Here is a 22,827-nt window from a genome sequence, read left to right on the forward strand (position 1 = left end):
GAGAGAGGGGAAAGAGAGAGAGAGAGAGAGGGGAAAGAGAGAGAGAGAGAGAGGGGAAAGAGAGAGAGAGAGGGGAAGAGAGAGAGAGGGGAAAGAGACCGGAGAGAGAGAGAGGGGAGAAAGAGAGAGGGTAAAGAGAGAGAGGGGAAGAGAGGAAAGGGAGCAACAGGAAAGAGAGAGAGGGGGAAAGAGAGTGTGTGAGAGAGAGGGAAAGAGAGGGGGGGGAGAGAGAGGGGGAAGAGAGGGGGGGAGAGAGAGGGGGAGAGAGAGGGGGAGAGAGAGGGGGAGAGAGAGGGGGAGAGAGAGGGGGGGGAAGAGAGGGGGGGAAGAGAGGGGGGGGGAGAGAGAGGGGGGGAGAGAGGGGGGGGGGAGAGAGAGAGGGGGGGAAGAGAGAGAGAGGGGGGGAGAGAGGGGGGGGGAGAGAGAGAGGGGGGGAGAGAGAGAGAGGGGGGAAGAGAGAGAGAGGGGGGAAGAGAGAGAGAGGGGGGGAAGAGAGAGAGAGGGGGGGGAGAGAGAGGGGGGGAGAGAGAGGGGGGAGAGAGGGGGGAGAGAGAGGGGGGTGAGAGGGGAGGGAGAGAGGGGAGGGAGAGAGGGGAGGGAGAGAGGGGAGGGAGAGAGGGGAGGGAGAGAGGGGGAGAGAGAGAGGGGAAGAGAGAGGAAAGGGAGCAACGGGAAAGAGAGAGGGGAAAGAGAGAGAGAGAGAGAGGGGAAAGAGAGAGAGAGAGAGAGGGGAAAGAGAGAGAGAGGGGAAAGAGAGAGAGAGGGGAAGAGACCGGAGAGAGAGAGAGGGGAGAAAGAGAGAGGGTAAAGAGAGAGAGGGGAAGAGAGGAAAAGGGAGCAACGGGAAAAGAGAGAGGGGGGAAAGAGAGTGTGTGAGAGAGAGGGGAAAGAGAGGGGGGGGAGAGAGAGGGGAAAAGAGAGGGGGGGGAGAGAGAGGGGGAAGAGAGGGGGGAAGAGAGGGGGGGAAGAGAGGGGGGGAAGAGAGGGGGGGGAGAAGAGAGGGGGGGGAGAAGAGAGGGGGGGGAGAAGAGAGGGGGGGGAGAAGAGAGGGGGGGGGGAGAAGAGAGGGGGGGGGGAGAAGAGAGGGGGGGGGGGGGAGAAGAGTGGGGGGGGGAGAGAGAGGGGGGGGAGAAGAGAGGGGGGGAGAAGAGAGGGGGGGGAGAAGAGAGGGGGGGGAGAAGAGAGGGGGGGGGAGAAGAGAGGGGGGGGGGGAGAAGAGAGGGGGGGGGAGAAGAGAGGGGGGGGGAGAAGAGAGGGGGGGGGGAGAAGAGGGGGGGGAGAAGAGAGGGGGGGGGGAAAGAGAGGGGGGGGGGAAAGAGAGGGGGGGGGAAAGAGAGGGGGGGGGAAAGAGAGGGGGGGGGAAAGAGGGGGGGGGGAAAGAGAGAGGGGGAAGAGAGGGGGGGAAAGAGAGGGGGGGAAAAGAGGGGGGGAAAGAGAGAGGGGGAAAAGAGAGGGGGGAAAAGAGAGAAGGGGAACAGGAGAGAGAGGGGGGAAAGAGAGAGAGGGGGAAGAGAGAGAGGGGGAAAGAGAGAGAGGGGGAAAAGAGAGAGAGGGGGAAAGAGAGAGAGGGGGAAAGAGAGAGGGGGGAAGGAGAGGGGGGAAAGGAGAGGAGGGGGGAAAGAGAGAGAGAGGGGAAAGAGGAGAGAGGGGGAAAGAGAGAGAGGGGAAAGAGAGAGAGGGAAGAGAAAGAGGGGAGAAAGAGAGAGAGAGGGAAAGAGAGAGAGAGGGGAAGAGAGAGAGAGGGGAAAGAGAGAGAGAGGGGAAAGAGAGAGAGAGGGGAAAGAGAGAGAGAGAGGGGAAAGAGAGAGAGAGGGGAAAGAGAGAGAGAGGGGAAAGAGAGAGAGAGGGGAAAGAGAGAGAGAGGGGAAAGAGAGAGAGAGGGGAAAGAGAGAGAGAGGGGAAAGAGAGAGGGGAAAGAGAGAGGGGGAGAGAGAGGGGGAGAGAGAGGGGGAGACGAGGGGGAGAGAGAGGGGGAGAGAGAGGGGGAGAGAGAGGGGGAGAGAGAGGGGGAGAGAGAGGGGGAGAGAGAGGGGGAGAGAGAGGGGGAGAGAGAGGGGGAGAGAGAGGGGGAGAGAGGGGGAGAGAGAGGGGGAGAGAGGGGGGGAGAGAGAGGGGGAGAGAGGGGGGAGAGAGGGGGAGAGAGAGGGGGAAAGAGAGGGGGGGAGAGAGGGGGGGGAGAGAGGGGGGGAGAGAGGGGGGGAGAGAGAGGGGGAGAGAGAGGGGGAGAGAGAGGGGGAGAGAGAGGGGGAGAGAGAGGGGGAGAGAGAGGGGGAGAGAGAGGGGGAGAGAGAGGGGGAGAGAGAGGGGGAGAGAGAGGGGGAGAAAGAGGGGGAGAAAGAGGGGGAGAGAGAGGGGGAGAGAGAGGGGGAGAGAGAGGGGGTGAGAGGGGGGGGGGAGAGGGGGGGGGAGAGAGGGGGGGGAGAGAGGGGGGGGAGAGAGGTGGAGAGAGGGGGGGGGAGACAGGGGAGGGAGAGAGGGGGGGTGAGAGGGGGGAGAGAGAGAGAGGGGGGGATGAGTGAGAGAGGGGGGAAGAGTGTGAGAGGGGGGGAAGAGAGTGAGAGGGGGGGAAGAGAGAGAGAGAGGGGGGAGAGAGAGAGAGGGGGGGTGTGAGAGAGAGGGGGGAGTGAGAGGGGGGGAGAGAGAGGGGGGAGGTGAGGGGGGGGAGAGAGGGGAGGGAGAGAGGGGGGGGAGAGAGAGGGGAGGGAGAGGGGGGGAGGGAGAGAGGGGGAGAGAGAGAGGGGAAGAGAGAGGAAAGGGAGCAACGGGAAAGAGGAGAGGGGAAAGAGAGAGAGAGAGGGGAAAGAGAGAGAGAGGGGAAAGAGAGAGAGAGGGGAAAGAGAGAGAGAGGGGAAAGAGACCGGAGAGAGAGAGAGGGGAGAAAGAGAGAGGGTAAAGAGAGAGAGGGGAAGAGAGGAAAGGGAGCAACGGGAAAGAGAGAGAGGGGGGAAAGAGAGTGTGTGAGAGAGAGGGGAAAGAGAGAGGGGGGAGAGAGAGGGGGGAGAGAGGGGGGGAGAGAGGGGGGGGAAGAGAGAGGGGGGAGAGAGGGGGAGAGAGAGGGGGGGAGAGAGAGGGGAGGGAGAAGAGAGGGGGGAGAAGAGAGGGGAGGGAAGAGAGGGGAGGGAAGAGAGGGGGGGGAAGAGAGGGGGGGGAAGAGAGGGGGGGGAAGAGAGGGGGGGAAGAGAGGGGGGGAAGAGAGGGGGGGAAGAGAGGGGGGGAAGAGAGGGGGGGAAGAGTGGGGGGAAGAGAGGGGGGAAGAGAGGGGGAAGAGAGGGGGGAAGAGAGGGGGGAAGAGAGGGGGGAAGAGAGGGGGGAAGAGAGGGGGAAGAGAGGGGGGAAGAGAGGGGGGGAAGAGAGGGGGGAAGAGAGGGGGGAAGAGAGGGGGGAAGAGAGGGGGAAGAGAGGGGGGAAGAGAGGGGGGAAGAGAGGGGGGAAGAGAGGGGGGAAGAGTGGGGGGAAGAGAGGGGGAGAGAGGGGGGAAGGAGGGGGGGAAGGTTGTGTGGGGGAGAGGGGGGGATGTGAGGGGGGGAAGTGTGGGGGTTGAGGGGGGGTTGAGAGGGGGGATGAGAGGGGGGAAGAGAGGGGGGAAGAGAGGGGGGAAGAGTGGGGGGAGAGAGGGGGGAAGAGAGGGGGGGAAGTCGTGGGGGGAAGAGAGGGGGGAAGAGAGGGGGGATGAGAGGGGGGAAGTGGGGGTTGTGTGGGGGGTTGTGAGGGGGGAGGTGAGGGGGGATGGAGAGGGGGGAAGTGAGGGGGGAAGAGAGGGGGAGAGGGGGGAGTGTGGGGGAAGTGTGGGGGGAGTTGAGGGGGGAAGAGTGGGGGGGAAGAGAGGGGGTAGAGAGGGGGATGAGGGGGGAAGAGAGGGGGGGAAGAGAGGGGGGAAGAGAGGGAGGGGAGAGAGGGGGAGAGAGGGGGGAGAAGAGAGGGGGGGAGAGAGGGGGGGGAGAGAGGGGGGGGAGAGGGGGGGGAGAGAGGGGGGGGAGAGAGGGGGGGGAGAGGGGGGGGAGAGAGGGGGGGGAGAGAGGGGGGGGTGAGAGGGGGGGAGAGGGGGGGGGGAGAGAGGGGGGGAGAGGTGGGGGGGGAGAGAGGGGGGGGGAGGAGGGGGGGAGAGAGGGGGGGGAGTGAGGGGGGGGGAGAGAGGGGGGGGGAGAGGGGGGGGGGTGAGAGGGGGGGAGAGGGGGGGGGGAGAGAGGGGGGGGAGAGGGGGGGGGTGAGGGGGGGGGAGAGTGGGGGGAAGAGAGGGGGGAAGAGAGAGGGGGGGAAAGAGAGAGGGGGGAAAGAGAGAGGGGGGGAAGAGAGAGGGGGGGAAGAGAGAGGGGGGGAAAGAGAGAGGGGGAAAGAGAGAGGGGGGAAAGAGAGAGGGGGGAAAGAGAGAGGGGGGAAAGAGAGAGGGGGAAAGAGAGAGGGGGAAGAGAGAGGGGGAAAGAGAGAGGGGGGAAAGAGAGAGGGGGGAAAGAGAGAGGGGGGAAAGAGAGAGGGGGAAAGAGAGAGGGGGAAGAGAGAGGGAAGAGAGAGGGAAGAGAGAGGGAAGAGAGGGGAAGAGAGAGGGGAAGAGAGAGGGGAAGAGAGAGGGGAAGAGAGAGGAAAGGGAGAGCAATGGGAAAGAGAGGAGGGGAAAGAAGAGAGAGAGGGGGGAAAGAGATAGAGGGAAAGAGAGACGAGAGTGTGAGAGAGAGGGGAAGAGAGAGAGAGAGAGAGAGAGAGAGAGAGAGAGAGAGGGGAAGAGAGAGAGGGGAAAGAGAGAGAGGGGAAAGAGAGAGAGGGAAAGAGAGAGAGGGGAAAGAGAGAGGGGAAAGAGAGAGAGGGGATAGAGAGAGAGGGGATAGAGAGAGAGGGGATAGAGAGAGAGGGGATAGAGAGAGGGGATAGAGAGAGAGGGGATAGAGAGAGAGGGGATAGAGGAGAGGGGATAGAGAGAGAGGGGATAGAGAGAGAGGGGATAGAGAGAGAGGGGATAGAGAGGGGAAAGGGAGCGAGGGGAAAGAGTGAGGGGAAAGAGGGAGAGGGGAAAGAGAGAGAGGGGAAAGAGGGAGAGGGGAAAGAGAGAGAGGGGAAAGAGAGAGAGGGGAAAGAGAGAGTGAGAGAGAGGGGAAGCGAGAGAGAGGGGAAAGAGAGAGAGAGGGGGGAAAGAGAGAGAGGGGAAAAAGAGAGAGGGGAAAAAGAGAGAGGGGAAGCAGTCACAACATCATCCAACTGGGAGCATACAGCTAGATGCACTGCAGGCAGCAAGTTAAAAATGATTTACACACTAAATGCAATTAAACTCCGATAGGAGATCCCAATTGTCTTTTTCTGTAAACATTACCTATGTGACAGAGCTCAATGAAGAGCTTTTTAACCGATTTAAACTTTGTAGTATTCAGTACATCAGTGCCTCAGTCTTCAGTGTGCCATGATGTGAATTGTCCTTCAAACGTAACTGCAGCGTTACCAAAATGCCGATCAGCCAATCCTGCATGTTATTTTTTTTCCTCTCCTTTGACTTTGTCAAAGCTTCCCTCAATACCAAATTCTAACAAATATAAAGCTACGAATTCTACAGCATGCAGATAACAGTGTCAGGAAGCAGAGGGGGTTTTAATGATCTATGGTTGTATTGTTGAATATTAGAAATAAGTTATAGATTTGAGTTTAATTTAGTATGTGTCGGAGTAAACCTTTAAGACCATAAGACATTGGAACAGAAATAGGCCATACGGCTCCACCATTCAATCACGGCTGATATTTTTCTCATCCCCAGTCTCCTGCCTTTTCCCTATACCCCCTGACCCCCTTATTAATCAAGAATGTATCTATCTCTGTCTTAAAGACACTCAATGATTTGGGCTCCACAGCCTTCTACAGCAATGAGTTCCAGATTCACCACTCTCTGGTTGAAGAAATTCCTCATCTCAGTTTTAAAGGACTGTCCCTCGGGTTTGTCTTTCCTACTAGTGGAAACATCCTCTCTGCGCCCACTCTATCAAGGCCTCTCAGTATCGTGCAATTCCACCCCCCCCCAACTCATTCTTCTAAACTCCAACAATACAGACCCAGAGTCCTCAACCGTTCCTCATACGACAAGCTCTTCATTCCAGGAATCATTCTTGTGAACCTCCTCTGGACCCTTTCCAAGGCCTGAACATCCTTCCTTAGATACGGGGCCGAAAACGGCTCACAATACTCCAAATGGGGCCTTATGGAGCCTCAGAAGTACATCCCTGCTCTTGTATTCTAGTCCTCTCGACATGAGCTTCATGTTAAACCAAGGCATTTCCATGCACATCTGCACTGTGCTTAGGGAGCTTACAATACGAAAGGTAAACACGAGCATCGGAGAAAGAATGAGCTGGTGCTTAGCAACCAGGGGTACCTTTAGTGTAGGAAGGCTTTTTGAGTTTAATTTCAGCTGAATGTCGAGCAGTTGGAGCTTTGCATTGTGTAGGTAACTTTCACAGCCATGCTAGAAACAGGAAAATCTATGATGGAGTATTGGGCAAGAAAACTAATTTGAGAAACTAGGAAATGAAAAGAGAGGTTTCTTTGATGATTTGAGGAAAACAGGAACTGGAATTTGAGCAGGATACTGTTCACTGAAGTTAAAGACAGGTCTGGGAAGAGCAGAGCTGATAAGGTTGGCTAGAGAAAAGCCAGATCTCCAAGCAATCGTAAAGTTTGGTGTCCTTATTTCCAGTTTTAGAAATAATAGGAATCTGTTGGAGACTGAGTACCTTAAGAGGTTGTATGAAAGCTTGAAAGTTTCTGCCTATTCAAGACAAAGGAATACTGAAAGGAGTTGGAAACCCTGGAGGTGGATCCTTGCTGTAAACATCTGAGGGGAAACATAATTTGTGAGGAGATTCTAAAGTGTGTTTTTTTGAGAGTGGAGTTTGGAATCACATGCATGACAATCATCTGGGGTGAAATTGATGAAAAATCCACAGAAGTTCAATTGAGTGACATCTACTACTTGGTTTCAGAGTAGGGTGTTGTCTGACCACAGCTAGCCTGTTGTGATACAGGGACTGTGTTTACTGAAAACCTTATAGCACAAGCTATATTTTGAGACCTATGTTATCCTTTACATTTGTGTACATTTGTGAAGATAAATGGGAGTGTAGGAGTACTGTATTGTCATCAATTTTTTTTTTGTTGCTAAAAGCAAATTGGCATTCCTGTGACTGTTCATCCACGTTTTCTAAAAAAAAGTAAAAGTTGCGGTCCCATTCTGGGATCTTCCTGTTCAGTAGGAACTGGGACCGTAACAGCAGAGATGGCAAAAGAGCAAGTGTGCTCAAGGCAAGAGCAGGTTTCACATACACATCTGGAAAAATGGAACTCTGATATTATTAGCACTTACTCCAGTTAGGTCCAATCACTGAAAAGAAAAACCTTTTTATGTACTATCCAGTAATCTGAATTTTGATGCTGGGAACATAGATCTAGCCATTTACCTCACATATGCAAGGAGGAGTGCCCTCCACAAGTTGGGGAAAATACCACAAAATTTAGACTGAAAGTGTTCAATATCAAACACCTAGTACTAAATAGGATTACCTAACTCTTATGAGATACAGTGAAATTGCATGAATCAAACTCAGAAGATATGAAACTCCAGTTATCGTGAAGTTGTCAACCAATCCTGCCGGGACACGTCCTTTCACAGGGACATCTCTAGGTCAAAGGATGGCTTGCCCAGCGCTCCATGATTTAATGTTCCTTGTGTGGTGTAACTCTGCTCTGATTGGTTCAGTCATATATCAAGCTTAGACAAGTTTGGCTAATCCAGGGTCTTAAGTGAGTAATTTTGATTTACCATAGGCATTGCTCTACGGGATTTGATATTCCGTGCAAATCCTGAGAGTATGGCTAAACTTGCGGGGAAACTTAGTGGTTTGTTGAGGCAGCGAATTTGATTCAGCAAGGCAGGCATCAGGAAGGAGTTGAAGATTCTAACATTACACTTGCCCACCATTATGAAACACAAGACGAGCATCGTGGAACAGTCCGATTGTCTGTGCTTCAAAAAACCCCACAGCTTTCTGTCATGGACAAAATATATCATGCAGTAGCTGCTCAGGTCTCAAATCGGTCAATGGCTGAAACATGGAGAAACTGTGTGCTGAATGATTATCGCACTCTTGTGCAACACCAGCCCACACAAGAGCTAGCTTTCAAAGCAACAGCTTAGCTGGATAATGTATTTTAAAACCTGACAATTCTGAAAGATTGGTAAGTATTAGATCCAAGTGTAAGTTTTAGGAATTCACTTGCGATTGGCTAGTGACGAGCATGTGCTTATGATTGGCCAAAGATAGGGCAGCATGGTGGCGCAGTGGGTTAGCACTATGGCCTCACGGCGCCGAGGTCCCAGGTTCGATCCCGGCTCTGGGTCACTGTCCGTGTGGAGTTTGCACGTTCTCCCTGTGTTTGCGTGGGTCTTGCCCCACAACCCAAAAATGTGCAAGCTAGATGGATTGAACACGCTAAACTGCCACTTAATTGGAAAAAATTAATTGGGTACTCTAAATTTATTTTTAAAAAATGATTGGCCAAAGAAACGGGAGATTGAGTATCTGCTGGCGACTTCCTCACCCCACAACCTAGCAAATCACTCTGTGGCTCATCAACTCCAGATGGAGGTCTGGGTCCATTCATTCCCATAGCCTAACAGCAGATAAGACTTCTCCACATGCACTGTTCTAGGCCAGCTTCATAGATTCTCGCTCATCCTCATACACTGCGATGAGAAAACAAGACATGACAAATTGAACTTGTTTTTATCCTGTTTGGTACATGTTTTCTCAGCATCGCTAATGCTGGATTGAAGGCTGGGATTCTTACAGTTAGTAGCTCTTCTCCTTCACAATGGACAGTGGCCTCCCAAGTTTCCAAGAAAATATTCCAGGCAAATGGTGTGAGAATAAATCAGGAAATGTCACCAAGGAAAGGTCATGGGATCCAGCTTCTGATCTACAAGTTCACCAAGTACTTCTGTGTTGGTGTTTAATAAAAACTACAGCAATTCATCCTTTTAAAATATTTTCTTCAATGTTCTTGTTTGTATATTCTCTTCCCCAGTGAAACTATTTGACTTTTAATTCACAGCCACTCCAAGTGTGTCGCTAAGGTAGCATGGCGTGTAGGTGTGTATAATTCATTAAAGTGGGCAGATAGTTTCAGTGGTTAATAAAGCATACAGCATCTGAAACACTATTTGTCGAGGATTAAGAGTACAAAAGCAAGTAAGTTATGATAAATTTATCTAAAATGCTGGTTTGACCTCAACTGGAATGTTTCCAATTCTGAGCATCACATTTTAGAGAGGATGTGAAGGCATTAGAGTGGTACAGAAAAGATACAAGGGAATGGTTCAAGGGATGAGGAACTTCAGTGTGGATAGATTGGAGAAGCTATTCTCCATAGGGGTGAGAAGGTTGAGGGGAGATTTAGTAGACTCTTAAAAATCATGAGGGGTAGAGGATTGAGAGCCGGAAGACGTCAATTTAAGGTGACTGGTGACATGAGGAAAAACGTTTTTAAAAATGAAGCGAGCAGTTAGGATTTGGAATGCACTGCGAGAAGGTGGTGGAGGCAGATTCAATCATGGTTTTTGAGAGAATTGAATCATGATCTGAAGAGGAAAACAATTTGTAGGGCTACAAGGAAAAGGTGAGATAGTGACAATAGGTGAATTTCTCACGTGGAGAGCCAGCACAGGACACAAACAGACTCCTTCTGTGATGTAACCATTCTATGATTCTATGGAGACATTAGTACTTTTTAGAATAAGGACAATTAAATGCCATTATCCCCACTCCCACTTTACATAGATTAGTTTCCCCTATATCCACCCTCTCAATACACCATTCCCTCCAGAAATGAATCTAATTGTCTCTCTATTACCATCTGCTGCAATGGCAGGATTTTCTACAAAAACGACCTGCATAAATTCCAGAGTTTAGAGTAAATGCAAACTTCTGGGCATACCTAAAAGATAAGTTAACTGTCCTACTAATTACTCATTCCACAATTGTATTGCCCTATGAAAAAAAACACACACTAAGAAAGGAGCAGGAGTTGGACATTTGGCCCTGCCAGCCTGTTCCACTATTCAATGAGATCACGGCTTATCGGATTGTGGCCTGAACTCCACTTTCCTGCCTGCCCCACAGAAAGCTCAAGACTCTCTTGTAGATCAAAAATCTGTCTAATTCAGCTTCGAATATATTCAATGGCACAGCCTCCACTGCTCTTCCTGGTGGAGAATTCCAGATTAATGACGCTCTGAGAAATTCGTCTTCATCTCCATCTTAAATGGGAGGTCCCCTGTTTTGAAACTGTGCCCCCAGATCTAGATTTCCCCACGAGAGAAAACATCCTCTCAGCATCTATCCTGTCAAGCCCCCTCAGAATCTGATGGATAGGTTTCAACAATCTCACATTCTTCTTAACTCCATTCAGTTTAGGCTCAACCTGCTCAACCTTTCCTCGTACGTTAACCTCTTCCATCCCAAGAATTAACCTAGTAAATCTTTTCTGAACAGCCACCGATGCAAATATATAACTCCTAAGGAGATCAAAACTGTACAAACTACTCTAGGTACAGTCGCACCAATGCCCTGTACAGTTTGGCAAAACCTCTCTACCGTTATACTCCATCCCCATTGCAAAAAAGTTCCCCTTTCTCAAATTCCAACAAATGAACATACATTCCTTAATCTTTGTTCATAACTTGTATTTCTGATACCAGGAATTACCTTTGAATCTGTATACCATCTCAGGAGATGAGAAACCCAGGCAGAGTTCTGAATAATCCTGACTGAGAACAATCAAGATATTCTAAAGCGACAGACTAATTGCCTCTCTATTTCAGGATTGTATTTGAAAGTTCAGGCCACAGGAATTTAGCAAAAAAATGGAGGTGAGATATAAAGGGGTACTTCCGCAAACGCTGGGCTATGCAGAACATTTTTCAGCCCTTATTTTTACACCATCCATATCACTTAGCACTAGGAATGTACTTTTTTTGCATCTTAACAAACACCAAAGCAAACAAGTACATCTCTTTTCCATTACACTAGACATGGAAAATGCTGATGTTAAAACTGGCTGTTAATACCACTTGCTAAACAGTACACTACTCAACTTTTCAATTTTAATTTCACTAACAAAGCATTCTCCAGCCAGGTGTCATTCTTCTGGTCTTAACACAAAGATAAAAGATTGTCAAAGTAACTAAGTTTGCAAGTAAGTTGTGCCACTACCTCTTCTGAAAGCACATTTCTAATTGTTAAGATACAGTGCACACAATGGAGTCAAAGTTGAAACATAAGCAACCAGACTGAGGAGGAAAGGGAGCAAAATGTACATGACTGTGATAGAATTGAATGGTACAAGATGAAAATTTTATGAATACAACTTCTGGATAGGGCTGTGGGCAATTGGCAAAGCTGCATTTACAGCTGACCCCTAGTTCCCGAAAAGGTAATGAGCCTTCTCCTTAAACTACTGCAGTACTGACAGTGTTCCCACAAAGATGTTAGGTCAGGAATTCCAGCATACTGAACCAATGGTGGCAAAGGAATTGTAGTTTATGCCCAAGTTTGGATGCTGTGTGAATGAGAGGGGAACAAGGACAAAAAAAAAGCATAAAGATACAGCTGGCATATGTGGCCACGTCAAAGTGTATTCAACAGAACCAAATAATACATTACACATGACTGGGCAATACAGGGCTGTGGAAAAGTTTTTTTTTTTTAAATTTAGAGTACCCAATTCATTTTTTCCAATTAAGGGACAATTTAGCGTGGCCAATCCACCTACGCTGCACATCTTTGGGTTGTCGGGGCGAAACCCACGCAAACACGGGGAGAATGTGCAAACTTCACACGGACAGTGACCCAGAGCCAGGATCGAACCTGGGACCTCGGCGCCGTGAGGCAACAGTGCTGCCCAAGGGCTGTGAAAAAGTTAATCAGCCTCTGAAAATAACTTTTAAGTAGTGCTTGTTACTGGAAGTTGCAGAAAACTTCACCTCTGATAACAAGTATCTTTCAACTACCTCAAACAATTTAGAGCACAGAATACAAGATGATGGTTTTTTTTTCCTGAATAAAAATGATCAAATTGGAAAATACAGAGAAGAATTAAATACACAAATATATTTAGCCGACATATGGATTTTCTTGGGAGTGGGGATTTCAGTTGGTTTAAAAGAAAGCATTATTTTGCCAACAGACTTTAAAAGCAACACTGGCTTGAAAGAATATCCTTGGCACATGTCATCGGAATCTTGAAGGGTTGGGGCAAGGATAAGCATCTATGAGAGGACATCAAATTAAACAAACAAACACTTAAAGGTGACATTCTCTGAACAGACACACAGCCACCACGAACAGCACAATGACTCATGCAAATCAAGCTCACGAAGCAGCTTACCTCATCATCTTCTGTCCATTTAGGAGGCTGCATTAATTATCAAGAAACTCACATTAACATCCCAACCACTACTGTGCTGGGATCAGTCTGAGAGATTGGCAATTGTAATTAACAACACCACAGTCCAAGTAAAGAAAAACAAAACCTCCCTTCCACCCACCATAACCAGCATAACTAGCACGTATCTGAAATTGTACAGACCAGAGGCCTTTTGCTCAGAGTCTATGCAGTGGATTTTAGCCACAGAAGGCAAGGGCCCCAGGTTAATTAACAGGGACCAAAGGTTCCTGTTCCTGATTGCAATCTAATGTCCCCTGCTGAATACACTTGCTAATACATCACTGCCAGGATGAAGTTGATCGCAAAAGTTTGTCCATCAAATATCAGTCAATAATCACAGTCTATATACAGATAAGGAGTACTTGGGAATGGTACTGGTGGATACCCATTGTAAATGGTACTCCAGCATCTTCAAAAGGGCAAATTAAAATGGAGTAGAGTAGACCAAACATTTTAAGATAGTTGCATGCACGTTTGACTACAAAGTAATACTTGGCATTCAGGTCTAAGAAACAACACTGCTGCCCCAAATCCCTACAATAATCTCTAACACATTATACAAAAGCTAGATTATATTCAAGTCATATGTGGCATTTTGAACTTAAAATCGCTGCCTTCTACTCTAGGCAGTTGATCAAGAGGACTGTTAAGTTGGAACGTGTAGTTGTGCAAAGGAATTTCAGGTTTGCAATTGAAATGTATTAGGACTCAAGACATGAATATATATATATGACAAATTTCACTGTGAAGCCACTTATGGATACTTGGATGTTATTCAGTTTGCTTTTCATTCCATTGTTAGCTCTGCTGCCTTACGGCACCTAGGACCCGGGTTCAATCCCGGCCCCTGGTCACTGTCCGTGTGGAGTTTGCACATTCTCCCCGTGTCTTACCCCTACAGTCCAAAAGATTTGCAGGGTAGGTGGATTGGTGATGCTAAATTGCCCCTTAATTGGAAAAAAAAATAATTGGATACTCTAAACTTATATTAAAAAAAACAAGGATGAAGACATTGCTTTGACCAGGAGTCAGTGTAGGTCAGCATGCACAGAGTTCCAGCAGATGAGCTGAGACAACAGCACAAATACGGGCGCATAAATAGGTGGTCTTAGTGATGATGTGGATTATTGGTCACAAGCTCACCTTAGGGTCAAATATCACAACGTTAAAAGATTTAGTTTCAGGCTGTTGTAGGGAGTAGGATGGAATAGATAGTTAGGGACTACTGTTTAGAGTGGGGAACGCAAACAATGGCTTTAGTCTTCCCGATATTGAATTGGCAATATAATTTCATTTACACAATGACAATACGTAGTTTGATCACTTAACAACAGTCAAGAGAGTTGTTGGTGGGGCTTCCGGTGGCAGCTATGAGGGAGTGAGTCGCACATTCGGTGGCTCTCATTCCGGCTGGCTTTTTGGACCTAGTTTCCCGACTTTTCGGAACTTTTGAGTGCTAGAAAAGACGGCCACAAAGTTGCTGATTGAAGTGTGCGGAGCTGTATGGAAACAAAGAAGAGCAGAAAGCAGCGACAGCAGGAAAAGAAGGGGCAGAGACAAAGTGGTGTGGGAGCTGACCTGGGACCAAAGATGGCTGACCGGACCGCGGACCAGACGATCCAAGCAGCGCTGGACAATATGCTGCAGGTCATAAAGAGAAGTTTTGAAGACATGAAGCCGGATAACTTAGAACCGCTGCAGAAAGCGGTGGAGCAAGTGAACCAAAGGCTAGAGGCCCAGGACAAAAAGGTCAAGGAGCTAGAGCAAGCGGTGGAGGAAGAGGCAGACACACACGATCGCTGCAATAGAGATAGCTGGGTTGACGGAGCGACAGAGAAGGCTGCTTGACAGAATTGAAGACCTGAAAAACAGAGCCCGCAGACAAAATTTGAGAATTATTGGCCTCCCAGAGGGGGCCGAAGGAGCGGACGCCACGGCGTTTGTGGCAGACCTGTTGCAGCAGCTGATGGGGGAATAACTCCTTTCCGCGACCTCTGGAGCTGGACGGGGCACACAGGGTGCAGGTGAGGCAGCTGCGACTGCCCCCCCCCCCCCCCCCCCACCCCTCGACCAGTGGTGGTCAGGTTCCACAGGTTCAAAGACAAGGAGCGGGTCCTTCACTGGGCAAAGAGTACGAAGAGCTGTACATAGAACAACAATGTCCTGCGCATTTACCAAGACCTAAGTCAGGAGGTGGCAAGACAGCGAGCAGCCTTTAAAAGAATTAAAGCGATTTTGTTCAAAAAGCACGTGAAGTTTGGTCTGCTTTTCCCGGCGCGGCTTTGGGTCACGCACCAGAGCCAGCATTACTACTTTATGGACCCCGATGAGGCAATGGAGTTCGCAAAGGATCAGGGACTGGTGCCGAACTGAGGGCCCACGGACCAAAGTCAGAGTCTGAGTATTATTATCTGTGAGACTCCTAGTTTTCTTGGGCTGACTTTATAATTTTTGTTGCTTCACAGGTGCTTTGTAGTTGCTTTTTTCCGTTTTTGCTGCCTATGGGTACAATGGGCGAGGACGGGTGCCCACTCCCTCTTTTGGGTTGTCTTTTTGCTTTTTCTTTGTGTTTTTATCATTTTTGAGCTTCCAACGTAACAGAAATGTGGCCAGGAAGCAATGGGGGTTAATGGTATTGGATGTAGGGGGGTGACGCGGGTACTGTGTTGCTGTGTGTTTTTATTATTAATGCGCAGAAAGGGGTGATCGGTATCACTCATCTGTTTACACAACGGGAACGGTGCCCTCCAACCAGGCTGATCACCTGGAATGTCAGAGGACTAAACGAGCCAGTCAAGAGGGCACGTGTGTTCGCGCATTTGCGGGCTCTAAAGGCGGACGTAATCATGCTGCAGGAGACACATCTGAAAGTGACTGACCGGAACAGACTAAGGAAGGGCTGGATTAGCCAGGTCTTCCACTCGGGCTTGGACTCTAAGTCCAGGGAGGTGGCAATCATGATCAATAAACGGGTTCAATTTGAGGTGGAGGGGACAATTGCAGACGGAGGTGGTAGATTTCTTATGGTCCGGGGTACGCTTGAGGAGGCGAGGGTAGTCCTGGTTAACGTATATGCTCCAAATTTGGACGACGCTGACTTCATTAAAAGGGTGCTGGGGAAAATCCCAGACTTAGATTCACGCAAGCTGATCATGGGTGGGGACTTCAACACGGTCCTCGACCCCGGACTAGACAGGTCATGCTCCAGAACGGGTAGGCTCCCAGCGATGGCAAGGGAACTGAGGGGGTTCATGGAGCAGATGGGAGGGGGGGTAGACCCATGGAGAGCCAGACGGCCGACGGGAAGGGAATATTCATTCTACTTGCACGTTCGTAAAGTATACTCTAGAATCGATTTTTTCATCATGAGCAGAGATGTGTAGGCGGGGTAAAAAATACGGAGTACTTAGCAATCACCATCTCAGATCATGCCCCACACTGGGTTCATCTGCTGGTCTGCAAAGGGAGCTACCAGCTCCCGCAATGGAGGTCGGATGTAGGATTGCTAGTGGACGAGGGGTTGTGCGAGAGACTGCGGAACTACCTGCAGGTTAATGACACAGAGGAAGTCTCAGCAGCGACTCTGTGGGAGGCGCTGAAGGCAGTAGTAAGGGAGGAGCTGATTTCAATTCGGGCACACATAGATAGAACGGACAGAGCAGAGATGGACAGACTGGTCAAGGAGATCCAGCGGGCAGATAGGGAATACGCAGAGGCCCCAAGGGAGGACCTACTTAGAGATGGACGGAGACTGCAGGCCAAGCTGGGAGTGTTGTCCACGAGCAGGGCAGTGGAACAACTCAGGAAGGCAAAGGGTGTGGTCTATGAGCATGGGGAAATGAAATGAAAAATGAAAATCGCTTACTGTCACAAGTAGGCTTCAAATGAAGTTACTGTGAAAAGCCCCTAGTCGCCACATTCCGGCGCCTGTTCAGGGAGGCTGGTACGGGAATTGAACCGTGCTGCTAGCCTGCCTTGGTTGCTTTAAAAGCCAGCGATTTAGCCCAGTGTGCTAAACCAGCAACTAGTAGAATGCTTGCGCAACTCAGGAGGAAGGAGGCGGCCAGAGAAATAGGCAGGGTAGTGGACAGTATGGGGAACAGAGTGGATGACCCGTCAGGACTGAACAGGGTGTTTCAGGAGTTTTACAGCAAGCTCTACACCTCGGAACCCTCTGGGGAGCCAGAGGAGATTAAGTGTTTCTTAGACGGGTTGACCTTCCCAAAAGTGGGTAGGGGGCTGGTAGATGGACTGGGGGCCCCTATCAGAGCTGAGGAAGTACTGGGGGGCTTGAAGGCCATGCAGTCGGGTAAATCCCCGGGGCCGGATGGATACCCAGTGGAGTTCTACAAAAAGTTCTCGGAGATAGTGGGGCCGGTGCTGACTAGGGTATTTAACGAGGTGAGGGACAGAGGGACGCTACCCCCGACGATGTCACAGGCTACCATTTTGCTGATATTAAAACGGGATAAAGACCCGGAAGCGTGTGGGTTATATAGACCAATCTCCCTGATCAACGTCGATGCCAAGCTCCTGGCTAAGGTCTTGGTGCTTAGAATTGAGGACTGTGTCCCGGAGGTGATCGGGGAAGACCAAACAGGGTTTGTGAAAGGCAAACAGCTGGTTGCCAACTTGAGAAGACTACTCAATGTGATCATGATGCCCCCGGAGAGCGGAGAGGTAGAAGCAATGGTGGCAATGGATGCAGAGAAGGCCTTTGACTGGGGAGTGGGACTATTTGTGGGAGGTACTCGGACGGTTTGGGTTCGGGGAGGGCTTTGTTGACTGGGTTAGACTATTGTACCAGGCCCCAAAAGCGAGCGTGAGGACGAATAGGACAACATCAGAGTACTTCAGGCTACACCGGGGTACCCGACAGGGATGCCCACTCTCCCCGTCGCTGTTTGCACTGGCCATAGAGCCACTGGCGATTGCACTGAGAGCTGCGAGGGGGCGGAAGGGAATGATTAGGGAGGGGTGGAACACAGGGTATCGCTGTACGCAGACGACCTGCTCCTGTACGTATCGGACCCGCTGGCTGGGATGGACAGTATACTAGGAATATTGAGAGAATTTGGCAGGTTTTCAGGGTACAAACTGAACATGGCTAAGAGTGAGATGTTTGTAGTGCAGACGAGGGGCCAGGAGAACAAGTTGAAGGGGCAGCCATTTAGGATGGTCGGAGAAAGTTTCCGATACTTAGGGATACAGGTGGCACGAGACTGGGGCAGGCTGCATAAGCTAAATTTGACTAGAGTGATGGAACATATGAAGAGCGAGTACAGGAAATGGGATGCACTCCCGCTATCACTTGCAGGGAGAGTGCAGACTGTAAAGATGACAATCCTCCCTAGATTCCTGTTTATTTTTCAGTTATTCCCGATTTTCATCCCGCGGTCCTTCTTCAAAAGGGTCAACAAGATTATTAAGGGTCTTGTCTGTGCAGGGAAGTACCCGCGGGTGAAGAAAGCGATGCACGAGAGGAACCGTAGCGAGTGGGGGGGGGGGGGGGCCTGGCGCTGCCGAACCTCAGCAACTACTACTGGGCGGCCAACATAGCCATGGTAAGGAGTTGGATGGTGGGTACGGGGTCTATTTGGGGGCGGGTGGAGGTGGCACCAGTTTGGCAGCCCTGGTCACGGCTCCCCTACCGCTCCCACCGGCCAGGTACTCCACCAGCCCAGTAGTGGTGGCCGCCCTGCGGATCTGGGGCCAGTGGAGGAAGCATGTAGGGGAGGTGGGAGCATCGGTCTGGTCTCCAATATGCGACAACCACCAATTTGCCCCTGGGAGTATGGACGGTGGATTCCAAGCGTGGTGGTGGGCGAGGGTGGGGAGGATGGGCGATATGTTCTTTGTGGGGGGGGGGGGGGCTTCTCGAGCATGAGGGCCTTGGAGGAGAAATTCGGACTAGTCAGAGGGAATGACTTTCGGTACATGCAAGCGCGTGGCTTCATACGTAGACAGGTCCCATCCTTCCCACGCCTCCCGCCAAAAAGGATCGAGGGCAGAGTAGTGTCTAGGGCAGAGGTAGGAGAGGGGAAAGTCTTGGATATTTACCGTGAACTTATGAAAGGAGTCCCAGACAGAGGAACTGAAGCTCAAGTGGGAGGAGGAACTCGGCGAGGAGATGGAGGAGGGGTATGGGCGGAAGCCCTGAGTCGGGTAAATCCAACTGCAACATGTGCTAGGCTCAGGTTGATTCAGTTAAAGGTTGTCCACCGGGTCCACATGACGGTGGCCCGGATGAGTAAACTTTTTGGGGTGGAGGATAAATGCACTAGGTGTGCGGGAGGGCCAGCGAATCACGTCCACATGTTCTGGGCATGCCCAAAACTTAGGAGATACTGGGAGGGATTTGCGGACGTCATGTCCCAGGTACTGAAAACTAGGATGGTGATGAGTCCAGTGGTGGCAATGTTTGGGGTCTCGGAAGACCCGGGGGTCCAGGAGGAGAAGGAGGCCGACGTCTTGGCCTTTGCTTCCCTGGTAACCTGGCGGCGTATACTGCTGGCTTGGAGGGACTCAAAGCCCCCAAAGACCGAAGCATGGCTCTCGGACATGTCGAGCTTTTTAGGGCTGGAAAAAATTAAGTTTGCCTTAAGAGGATCTATATTAGGGTTCGCCCGAAGGTGGCAACCATTCATCGACTTCTTCGCGGGGAATTAAATGTCAGCCGGGGGGGGGGGGGGTTTACATTAGAGTAGAATAGGAAGGGGGAGGGTAGATTAGAGTAGAATAGGGGGGATAAATAGGCGGGTACTGTTTAAGAGAGAGGAGTGGTCTTTTGCACTATGTTTCTGCTTTGTGTTGATATTTGCACATTACTGTACTCTGAAACTGTTTACAATGCCAAAAATACCTCAATAAAATTGTTTATTATAAAAAAAGAGTTGTTGGTGAGAAGAGCTGGGCGTCTTCAGCGTATATGTGCAAACTGACAGCTTACCATAAATTCCACTGCTCCACATAAAAAGCTGAGAGCAATTGTGTTCTCATTTAATTTCTAAATCTGCCTATTCAGAAGGATATCACTGGAGCACAATCCGAAAGGGGAACACTTGGTCCATCTTTCCCTCCCTAATCCAGGAGTAAGGCCAACTGTGGCACTCCAACTGAAATCAGAAAATACAGCACAAATTGTGGATCCTACCACAAATCTTTAACATTTGCACAGCTCACTCACTAGACAAATGCGAACACATTTTAGGTTCTTCAAATAGGACTGCATAACAATGGGTCTTTATAACGTGGATTCAAGTCCTGCTCAGACTAGGCGATGGAATCTTATTTCTCTGCTGACTGTAAAATTGACTGACCTAATGCAGCTCCTGGTATACAAGAGCTAACAGCACACAACATCCACTAACTGGACTCTAAATCTTACTCAAAGCTACAAGGGCAAAACTTGCAGCAGAAACCAGCACACTGTTGCTGTGAGAATTGCCCCAGTGAATGGCCTTCAGTGAAGCTGAAGCTAGGGTACTTTATTGGGAAAACCGTAAAAAGAAATGTACTCTGTATTTAGCTGTTGCGTCCGAATTAGGAATGTACAAAATGAACCCTTCTCATAACGACTCCTTTTTTATCCAAGCACAAAATTTATGCAAATTGAGAAATGCAATGTAGTTAGTTACCTTGTACGGAGAGAGCAGGAAATCACTGAATTTACTGGGTAGCGAATATTTCTGTACAAGCGAGTCTTCCACCACCCAGGGCGCATTTTCTCCCATCCCCATTCGCATCGAGTTGTGCCTGATAAAATAGCGCAGGATTTCCTTGTTTGGCGGCCGCTCCGAGCGGATGAGACTTTCGACTGGTACGTTACTAATTATCTAAATTAGCAAGAACAGGGCTCCTTTTAGTAACACAAAATTTTATCCGAGTAGAAGACTGCAGAGGATTTGCACCAGGTCAATCCTGAAAATAGCAAGCTGAACTAACTAAACAAATCAAGCTATTTTATCAAATCAGGCTGGTGTAGTGTTGAACTGTATAATAACAATCTGCATTTATATAGTATCTTTAAGGTTGTAAAATATCCCAAGGCACATCACAAGAATGTACCAAGCAAAATTTGAGACTATAGCATACAAGGAGATTTCGGACAGGCGACCAAAAACAGTCAAACGGTAGACTTTGAGAAGTGACTTGAGGAATGAGTGTGGAGTAGGGAGGCCAAGAGGTTAGGGAAAGAATTCCAGAACTTTGAACCCAGGCAGCTAAAGGCATGGCCTTCACTGATGGAGCAATTAAAATCAAAAACACACGAGACATCAGAATTGGAGGAGCGCAGAGATTTCAAGAGGGCTGAAGGACTTGCGAGGTTCTGAAAAAATTGACAAACAAGGATGAGGGAACCAATGTAGATCAGCAACTTGAGGTCGATAGGTGAACAGGACTTTGCGCAAGTTGGGATACAGGCTGAGTTTTGACTGAGTTCAAGTTATGGAGGATGCAAGTTGGCAGTCTGACCAAAAGAGTGCTAGGTTAGTCAAGCTTTGACCATGCAAATACGGAATTCAGCTTGGGCCAGGGCTAAACTTGATCTCATCCAATACAGCAGTCGGAATGCTACAGCACCCCAATATTCTCCAGATAGATTGGGGCAATGGTGGGAAGAGGTGGTGTGTGAAGCAGTTAGCAATGGGCCAACTTCTGAAAGCAGCCCATTAACTTCTACAAAAAAAACTAGTCTGTCTAAGTGTCACGGTCATGGCTAGCTTGAAACCTACATTTTCAATTCCTAACTCACGCATGGCCATTGTGTAAATTCACCCTCTGACACAGTCTTTTCAATGAGAAGGAAAATGCCCATTTTGCTTTGAAACAGCAAGCAATCCCATGGGCGGTTATTTAGCATTTCACCTGTTCATTAATAACATGACCACAAAGATTCAAATCTATGAAAATTACTATTGAGTATAGTCTCATAGAATGTACCTAGCAAAGGACATGCCCAGCCATCCAATAGTTTTTTATTGGACAAGGTGTCAAGAACTGGCAACTAGCAAATGCTATACTAATAGTCACAAAGAAAATGGCATAAACAGATCAGAGAAGTCACACCCAGCATGGAGTGAATTTGGAAGGGGTGGAGGTTGTGAGTGAAAAAGGGGCAGCACTGCTGCCTCACGACACCAAGGTCCCAAGTTTGATCCCGGCTCAGAGTCACTATCGTGTGGAGTTTGCACATTGAAAATGAAAATCGCTTATTGTCACAAGTAGGCTTCAAGTGAAGTTACTGTGAAAAGCCCCTTTCATTCTCCCAGTGTTTGCGTGGGCCTCGCCCCCACAATGCAAAGATGTGCAAGGTAGGTTAATAGGCCATGCTAAATTGCCCCTTAATTGGAAAAAATAAATTGGCTACTCTAAATTTATTTAAAAAAAAGAGAATGGTGAAAAAGCAAAGGAACTGTACAAATTTTAAATGGTCACAATCAAAAAAACGTATGAACGAATGACAGTTGAAGGCGGTGTCTGCCCCAAATCACATTATCATACGGATTAGCCGGTGAAGTACCCCACCATGTGCACAAAGTGCAGAGGGGTGTCTCAACTTTGCTGTCTCGGAACAATTTTCTAGCAATCTCCATCCGTGCAGCCAATATCACACGCATATACATTTTGGATGTTTCTTTGCACTGTTCCCCCACCCAACCCTTCACTGTTTCATTGTGTACAGTCTATTTTAAAAAAAACTAGAATCAAGTGGTTGAAAATGAAATAAGGCAGTGTCAATTGATTTCTTAGCAGGCATAGACCTACAGAATTCAAAACTACCTCTAACTGTAAAATCTCACGCTGAACATGACAAAACATTGTGCACTTCTGCAATAGGAGGAGATGCTCTTCTGAGGCTAGAATTAAAATCCACATTCAAACAGTAGGAGAGGCAGTGGCCTAGTCACTGAATGAGTAATCCAGAGACCCAGGGTAATGCTTTCGGGATCCAGGTTCAAATTTTCAATTATAAAAAATCTAGAATTAAAAGTCTAATGATGACCATGAAACCATTGCTAATTGTTGTAAAACCCATCTGTCCTTTAGGGAAAGAAATGGGCCATCCTTACCTGATCTGGCCTACATGTGACTCCAGATCCACAGCAATGTGGTTGACTCTTAAATGTTCCCTCAAGAGGAATTGAGGATGGGGAATAATTGCTAACCCAGCCAGCGATACCCACACCCCATGAAGAATTAAAGAAAATGTTTACTTTGCAGCTAACTCTATAATTGATTTGGGATTGTTCAATGCTGCTGCAAAGATGCTGAACTGGAAACTATTCCATTCACTGTTTGAACACCTCAGACCGTGAGCATAAAATTCCACTTATTTCCTCATCCCATTCC

The 22,827-nt window shown here is 49.1% G+C and overlaps 1 protein-coding gene across 2 annotated transcripts in view; it reads right to left on the reverse strand.

Moving 5' to 3' along the window:
* Nucleotides 1–22,827, reverse strand: part of baz1b (bromodomain adjacent to zinc finger domain, 1B) — a 141,551-nt gene that overhangs the window by 92,176 nt on the left and 26,548 nt on the right. The window contains exons 6-7 of one of the 2 annotated variants that reach the window (XM_072469329.1): nucleotides 20,112–20,309; nucleotides 12,415–12,441 (exon numbers count right to left, since the gene is read on the reverse strand). In XM_072469329.1, coding sequence (XP_072325430.1) covers nucleotides 12,415–12,441; nucleotides 20,112–20,309 — 225 coding nt within the window. The remainder of the gene's footprint in view (nucleotides 1–12,414; nucleotides 12,442–20,111; nucleotides 20,310–22,827) is intronic. The other variant, XM_072469330.1, reaches the window with a different exon arrangement.

Source organism: Scyliorhinus torazame, chromosome 12 (genome assembly GCF_047496885.1).
Source record: "Scyliorhinus torazame isolate Kashiwa2021f chromosome 12, sScyTor2.1, whole genome shotgun sequence".
Lineage (NCBI taxonomy): Eukaryota > Metazoa > Chordata > Chondrichthyes > Carcharhiniformes > Scyliorhinidae > Scyliorhinus > Scyliorhinus torazame.